The sequence below is a fragment of the Leuresthes tenuis genome, unplaced genomic scaffold (genome assembly GCF_036924035.1).
Source record: "Leuresthes tenuis unplaced genomic scaffold, fLeuTen1.0.hap1 SCAF_21, whole genome shotgun sequence".
In the NCBI taxonomy this organism is placed as follows: Eukaryota; Metazoa; Chordata; class Actinopteri; order Atheriniformes; family Atherinopsidae; genus Leuresthes; species Leuresthes tenuis.
The window spans coordinates 27659317-27667349 of record NW_027325375.1 but is presented as its reverse complement, the minus strand read 5'-3'; the positions used below and the strand labels follow the sequence as shown (position 1 = coordinate 27667349).

Here is an 8033-nt window from a genome sequence, read left to right as displayed (position 1 = left end):
GTCCACGTTTTTCACAAAACTTCTTCCACTCAATGTCTTTTACAGTTTATCCTATCTATCAAAGACACAGAGAACAATCTTCGTGCTTTTATCACCTCAGGTCTCGAATATTGCAACAGCTTCCACTTATTTCAATCAGAAATCCATTTAGTGGCTTCAGATTGTACAGAACTCAACAGAAAGACTTGTGATCAACATTCTTGATCTGGCTCTCAGTGTATTTTAGAATTGATTTTAAGATCTTACTGATTACTTTTATCGCTCTTCTACCCTTTATCTTACCACATGTGCCTGCATGTAGGCTGAGATTCTCGTGCAGAGGCCTTTATTTTGTTCTAGAGGCACGACTGATGGTCAGAGGTGACAGAGGGTTTGTGGTCAAAACCCTGATACTGTGGAATAAGCTGCCAAAGGAAATCAGATCAACAGAGTCAACATTTTTCTTTTGTAAATCAGAGAGCTTTCCCTGGTCTTATCTGATTCTTTTGATTTTTATTGGAAAATCAGAATACTAATACAGGCAACCAACATCCAAAGAAGAGATTTGGAATGTCCTGAAGACTACTTAAAGAAAGTTTGTTTAGGATATTGGTGAAGATGAAAGAATGTTTTCAACATTTATATTTGCAATAAATCCCTGCACATATGTGCATATTTTCTAGCAATATATAAGCAAATGGGAGGGTACTCAAGACTTCCATACAGTAGTTTAGGCAGTAAAATGGGCTACAGTGAATAACGGTCCACGTGTCGATCACTCCGAAAGTCAACATAGCTCCATTTAAGTTGTAAAGTTAAGTTGTAAACAACCAACTCATGTGAGGACTGAAACAAAGTGAAGCTGATCTCCCCGTTTTCTGAAGCTTAAAAAAGCTGAATTTGGTCTCCCTCGCGTGATCATGATCAGCTGACAGCAAACCGGGATCAATGATGGGTCAATGGTCACGTGTTCGCAGCAAAGACGTCGGCATCTCTGTCTAAATCACACACTCTCGCTTAGACGTAATTTCTTCATATCTGTTATCTGACATAAAGTGATGTCATCAACCATCTATTTGTTTGGAATTCCGACGTTAAACGTTTTAATCTAACTTACCACCTACCCATGATTCCTTGCGGTACCCGCTGTCTAATGGTGTCTTTTTTGCCTTGCGATCACCTCACAGGAGAACGCACATAGAAACTGTGTGTCGGCCTCGAAAACCACCAAAACAGTGGAAGGTAAGAGTGTCGGTGTCACACAGCCACATGAGGCGCACTAATGTCGCCGTGATGGTATTTTAAACCTGGAAAGGCTGCCTGAATATGTTCACAACTTGGATGTCACTAGCTTCCTGTGGTGCATACTGACGGTTACGGCCCGTGTTAGCTTAACGGGTCACTAACGTTCTCCTCGCCAAACAGTCTCTGTGATTTATCCACTTGACACACATTTTATCATCTAGTCTGGCTCGTCGGCTAACGGTCTTAGCGAGCATCACCCGCCTCGACCACCCGACAGCAGGAAAAGTGAAGTCGGGGCTGAAGGGTTAGCGATTAACTGGGAGTAGTTACACCCTGTCAGGTAGTTTCTCTTTTAAATTAGAGAGTATTTTTCCATATATTTACGTAGTCATTAGCGCGCTAATTGCTAACACGCTAGCGTCACTAACCGGTAACCTGGCGGAGTTAATACTGTCTGTGATCTATAGACGCCCTCTTCGAGAGCGAAAGTGGCCTACATCCGTATTGTGCCAGTCTGTCTGCTCCCTGTAGCTTTTCCCTTGGTGCAATGTTTCACCAACCTAAAGCAGACATGACACGGTTTCCTTTTGCATCCAGCTGTTCGGTGTAATAAAGCCGCGTCTTGTTTTGTTGAACCGGTGTTGTCTCCTGCAGGATGAGCGGTGATGAACTGAACCCAGCTGCAGTGGCTAAACCAGTAGAGGATGTGCATGGAGACGGACGGTGGTTGTCACAGGTATGCTTAAAACATTTTTAAGAAAATACCAAATATGTTTCCCGTGTGAGTGTCCAAACTGAATGCGTTTCACCTCATGGAAACTTGGGTTAATTGTTGGACTTGTACAAGACTTTGGGGATGTCATGGCACTATCTGCATAAAATCAAACAAATAACTTCCAGAACTTTTTTTTTTTTTTTGTCTAAATTTTGCATCTCACCTGGCAGTGTAGCTGCAGCCTCGGACAGGGCTCGGCTGTACAGTAATGGTGTCCCTAATTTGGCATGCATTCACCATCATGTGTTTCTATGTTTAGCACTCAGTGCTAATAAGATTGATAGGAGGAAGGCATCTTGTCATGACTAAGTCTAGTCACTTTAATTTAGATTATATTGAACGTTATGGCACAGTGTCATATAAGAATCAGCCTGCTTAGATCCTGTAGCTTTATTTTCACATTACCTGATTTTGTTTATCTACCCCTTGTTGAAACCTGGCCTGAGAAATAATCATGCACACACAATTTTAACCAATTTGCAAGGCTGGTATGTTTTCAGTTCGACAATTAGTGTAGCTTGTTTAGTGGCACCCCCTGGCAGGTCTTTCCGAGGCTAATCCCCTAAAGCTAATACGACTGAGACGGCCTGCTTTACTTCAAGCTCTCCGTCAGATGGGCCACCTGACGTGTCTTGACTGTGATGAGCTTGTTGGATTTGGTCTGAGTCGGATTGCTCATTAGTATTATCCCACTGCTTCGATTGGCAAAACTCTTGTCATTGGCGTTATCTTGAAACTGAAAGGCCTGATTTGTTTGTTTTTTGATGAAATTGTAAGTGCTAATTTAGCCTGTTTGCCATAATTGTGCCTTTCATCACCAGCTCTCACGTGTGTTTTTCAGCATACAAGATTTGTACTGGAGTGCAAAGATGGCGAACCAGATGTGCTTTTCGTTGGGGATTCTATGATACAGCTAATGCAGCAGCACGAGGTGAGACGAGCTGCTTTTGTTTTCGCTGCCGACATTCCCTTAAGGCTGTCCCCCAAAACAATATAAAATAAGCTGTTTTTCTTCTAGTAAATCATCTTCATTAATGGATGTCTTCGTAACAGCTTTCATCTTGTCTCGATAGTGTTTTCTCTGACCATAAGCGATCAGCATCAAAGTCAAAAATGTGACAAAATTAAAGCAGGAAATGTGTATTCAAGTCTTTCTCATCACTGGTGGAAGTTAATGTTCTGTAAAATGTGTGGCTTGCTGTCCACAGGTCTGGAGGGAGTTGTTCTCTCCACTGCATGCGCTTAACTTTGGTATTGGCGGGGACACCACCTGTAATGTGCTGTGGAGGCTTCAAAACGGAGAGCTGGAGAACATCCGTCCCAAGGTGAGACCATCCTACTGGCACAAACTTTACTGTAGTACTTTTGACCCAGGGAGGTGTTACAGATGCTCGTGTGTTTAGCAGCAGCAGCGAATGTGGACTTCAGACAGCTTGCATTAAGCTTATTCCTTTCTGCACAGCATTGTCATGTGCAGTTATTACCTCATATCGTCTGCTTTGCTCCGTGTTCAGCAGACTGGACTGTACTCTGTGAAAGTGACACAAGTGTCTGTCTTTACTCTTGTCCAGGTGGTGGTGTTGTGGGTAGGAACCAACAATCACGAACACACAGCAGAGCAGGTTGCAGGAGGAATTCTTGCCATCGCACAACTGCTCACCAACCGCCTCCCCAAGGCAAAGATTGTGGTTCTGGTAAGTGTAGCAGCTCATCTTATCTTTTGTTGCTCGGTGAAGGAGGAAGTGTCCCTCAGCTGCAGTGACACAAATAAACAACATGGGAGTGTCCCGCAGGGTTGTGTTGAGATGTGGGTGTTTTCATTTCTGCTTTAGAATGTGACCATAATGAAACAATCAGAAAATAACATTTATTTCTGTGATTTACTGCTTTATTTTCGTGATCGCCAGTCTCTTTCCTCATTGATTTACTAGTGTACTAAAACAAAACAGCTGACTCTGCATTCTCTGTCTTCCCCTCCCACTGAACTGGTCCTTTATTTCTGAGATGGTGTGTCATGTTTACAGACTGTAACATGTTTACATGTTACATCTTAAGGTTAACATATTTTACATGTTATGATGGAGGTTAAGCAGAAAATAACTGCCAACAAAAGACATGTTTTATGCTAGGAGTATTTGACAGAACAACTATTCAATGCTGCAACCTCGCTCTCAAAAGTAGGACCTCCCGATCAGGCTGATAAAATATGTTCCTGGTCCTTTGCTTAGCTCCAGGTCACTGAAATAGAAATAAAGGGAATCAGGGACTGAGACCCTCCAAAAGTCCCAGAAGCCCTTCAGATGATAGTTCCTGTAGATGATGTACAGCTAGAGCTTTACTATTGACTCGCTTAACTAAAAACACATTTAAGTTAAGTTGTGTAAGTACTGAAAGCAACTCTAGAGAAGTTTGTGAACCTTAAGACGACATGCTTTTGTCTCATTTTGACGTACTTTGACTTTTGTTATCTAAATTTCCAGACCTGAAACGGCCATAGAGCGCCCAGGAGCTGATACCACATTTTTGTGGATTTTTAATGGCGTCTTTGTGACCTCAATGTGGCAACAAATTGAGATATATATATATATATATATATATATATGGCCGTACATTTACAGGGTTCACATGAAGATTTGTGTTTTTGACAGTGGTGTTGCATCCCACAACTGTAGAGGGAGCCAAAGAGCCAAAACGTTGCCATATTCTCCCCCATATTACTTTAAGTGTTTTTATCAGATGAGCAAACTGATCCTTTTTCCTTCGCTTAATATAAGCTTCGGTATGCCACATCTGACTTGGTCTTTAGAATTGTCTGTTTTCTTATGTGCATCTGATTTTACTTGTCTCTAAGCTTTCTATCCCAGTCCTGATTTCTTGATAAAACTGTTATAAAACGGTTATTGTGTTCCTGGATTTCAGGTTAACATCCCGATCAGTTCTAAAGCAAGAAATATGACCTGATGTGCAGCACCCAACTAAAATCCCACAACATGGTGATCTCTATAACTGGTTTGGAAATATGTCTGTGGTCCTCAGGGTTTGTTACCTCGAGGAGAGCGGCCCAACCCACTGAGGGAGAAGAACGCTGCTGTTAACGACCTCCTGCGCTCCTGGCTTCCACGATTGGGCCAGGCTCAGCTCTTGGACGTGAGCAGGGAATTCCTCCACTCAGATGGAACCATCAGCTCACAGGACATGTTTGACTACCTCCACCTGACGTCAGCAGGATACCGCACCATGTCCAAGCCCCTCAGCGACCTGCTGCTTCTGATACTGGAGGAGATGCCAGAGCAGAGACGGGCATCGCTGGTTTGAAGGCTGCAGCCAAGAAGCACATTGACCCAGAGGCGTGTCTCACCTGCTGGTGTGGGGGAGACATGTTTCTGGTACCTGGAGGAGTAGGAGGGGCTCACTGTGGAGGTGGAGGTGGGCGAGATACTCTGATGTGAGTGGACACAGTCATTAGCAAAGGGTTGGGTCTAGAGAATTGTTAAAGGGAGAGCAGACATAGACACTGTGATTGCAGTAGCAAGCTCTATTGCACGAAAGGATTCACCAAGGTCAGACTTCTCTGAATGATACAGATATGAATGTGATCATATGGGACGGCAGTGATACACACACACACACAAGATTCATCTTGAAAGGGATAGAATAAGCATCCACCCTGTCAGCAGTAGCGCAGAAAGCATCTTATTCCTACACGCATACACATTTCCTCAGAATAGTCCAGTATTTCTGTTAAACAGACCCAGGTCCAGCACACTGCACATGAATCAATATTCTGCTTTTTCACGAGTCTGACCTTCACCCCATGAGCTGCGCTTTTCAAATCGAAGGTGGGGGTGTCGCATATTGGTTTTTAGACGATTCAAGGGATAGAGTGGAGAAATGGTTTTCTTTTACACCAAATTCTGTCTCTCTGTACCTCTTCTGGTGTCAATCATCGCAAGCAAAAGAATCATTTTAAAGTGCAAAGTCACTCTTGATTGTGTGACTCTGTGTAAGTGAAAAAGGTTGGGATCCACTGCTGCTGCCACAGTCTGTGTCACAGTGTGTAAAAACTCACCTTTTCTGATTATTACAGCACTAATTTTGTCTTTGTGTACTTTTTCAAGAGCTCCGCCAAACAGTGAGCACTTGTGTACTATTGGCTTTAGCTACCCTGTGACCATCTCCTGAAGCTGTTCAACCGTATGAACGATATTTAACGGGTGGCACATGGAAAACAAACCTGGCTCTATTGTTCACTGCATGCATGATGAAGACTCGGCTTTGTTGTGGAAAGAGCTCTGTATTAATCACACATAGTGGGGCAGTGTCATGTATTCTTGCATATTAGTGCTGTTATGACTGGTCTTCCAAACACTTCCTCCCAGAGCAAAGCTTCTTTCCTTTCCATTGTTTGTTGTAAATGCCTGAAAAAAATAAGTGGGCTTAACATTTCAAATGTATTACTTCACTAAGTCCTGCTAATTGTTGTGAGACAAACTGAGCAAAGACGTGGTCGACACCGTGGCTACAGTCCTGCTTCCTTCTTACATCTGATATTGATGTTTGATGGGGGCATGCCACGGTTTCTTACACAGTTATAGTCACACTGAAATATCGAATGGCACACGCTCTCTCTCCCTAACACGTGCATATTTTCTTTTAAAAATCCCATTCTGTCATTTGACTTCTCGCCTCCTCTTAATGTCTGACCCTGTTTTATTGTAGTTCCCTCACACCCAGCCCTGCCACCTTTGAGATCCTCTCAGCTCCCCGTGGTATAGTTGCTAAATATTTTTAGGGATAAAGCGTAGCCACATGGTTAAGCTGCACTGAATATTATCACGCTATGTATGCTAGATAGCATTGGCAGGTCTCGTAAGGAGAACCATTCATCTGTGAGCTTACTCTGCGGCTGCTAGTTCACGGCTCAGTTCTGTTGGAATCGTGGCTCTTGTCTTAAGCTCTGCACATTTGCGTGATGTGTTACATATAGATAGTGAATGTGTGTGTGCCTTAAGTGTTCGTGAGAACGGTTGTGTACGGTTTGCCTGGTAATGGATTGTGTAAATTGGATGTGTGAGGAATGACTAAAATGACCCCAGCTGTGTATATAAGATGAAACTTGAGGAAACGTTGTTGGAAAGGGGGTCAGATTGTGGATGTCTGTGTTTGCTGTGATTCAGTATTTGCACTGTTTTGGCTCGTTGTCATGTTATCGAGGTAAAGCATTCCAATAAAAAGACAAAAAGATCCGATCATGTGTATTCTATTTCTACTCATTAACAAATTATGGTGCATCATATGATGGTCAGAAAAGGGGAGGAGCCACTACTGAAGCAGTCTGCAGCACTTTGTGGGACATGTTACAAAATCACCAACAGAGGGAAGCATTTCATCAGTGAAGTAAATTGAGAGAGACGCTAATAAGGCCCACTGCTTGTTCCTCGCCTCCTCTCCTTCAGTCAGTTGCCTATTACTTAAATAATTTGCTTTCACTAAGTTTATCTCCAGTGTTGTAATGATTCAGCATTTAGAGGCAGTGTAGACTCATGTTAAATTGCTCTCATTAAATGGACCCGCGAGAGTGAGCATGATTGCTGGCAAGTTGTTAAACACCTAGTTAATAAACCAGTTATTCACGTTTGATGTTTCTCTCTTTAATTCTATCTGACCCAAAGCTTTCCCAAGATAACTGATCCACGTGGAGGCGTGGACTGCAGACTGCTGTTTTAAGAGCGAGTAAATGTCTTAAGATCATGGCACTGACAGTAATGAATGAGTATTTACATATATTTATTATATGCACAGGGCCTTAACATTGTTTTATGTATAAAAACTTTTTCACAAATAACTGCCCATTTTGAATTTACTATCAACCACATATTTAAAAACGCTTTTGTTCAACAGACGAAGATGAGTCGAGATACGGTTACTTTGAGGACCAGCATCCTTGTAACGATATAGAAGTTCAGGAGGGAAATGAATTATGACTGAAGTCTGTGCCCCACTTCTGTGGACTGCAAACATTCTGCTAACCTAC

At 42.7% G+C, this 8033-nt stretch overlaps 1 protein-coding gene across 2 annotated transcripts; it reads left to right on the top strand.

Moving 5' to 3' along the window:
* The first annotated feature begins 948 nt into the window (after positions 1 to 948).
* On the top strand, positions 949 to 7241 carry pafah1b2 (platelet-activating factor acetylhydrolase 1b, catalytic subunit 2). 2 transcript variants are annotated; one of them, XM_072374919.1, is made up of 6 exons: positions 949 to 1221; positions 1879 to 1960; positions 2841 to 2930; positions 3208 to 3324; positions 3571 to 3693; positions 5036 to 7241. In XM_072374919.1, exons 2-6 carry the CDS (start codon positions 1880 to 1882, stop codon positions 5312 to 5314), a joined length of 690 nt encoding a protein of 229 aa, XP_072231020.1. In that variant the 5' UTR covers positions 949 to 1221; position 1879; the 3' UTR covers positions 5315 to 7241. The 2 variants fall into 2 exon arrangements, with proteins under 2 accessions (XP_072231020.1, XP_072231021.1); XM_072374920.1 differs by lacking the exon at positions 949 to 1221 and adding an exon at positions 1294 to 1564.
* The last annotated feature ends 792 nt before the right edge of the window (positions 7242 to 8033 follow it).

Coding starts and splice junctions, on each gene's coding strand:
- pafah1b2 (XM_072374919.1), top strand. CDS start 1,880: ATGAGCGGTGATGAACTGAACCCAGCTGCAGTGGCTAAACCAGTAGAG. Junction 1,961..2,840: donor ACGGACGGTGGTTGTCACAG/GTATGCTTAAAA, acceptor TGTGTTTTTCAG/CATACAAGATTTGTACTGGA. Junction 2,931..3,207: donor AGCTAATGCAGCAGCACGAG/GTGAGACGAGCT, acceptor TGCTGTCCACAG/GTCTGGAGGGAGTTGTTCTC.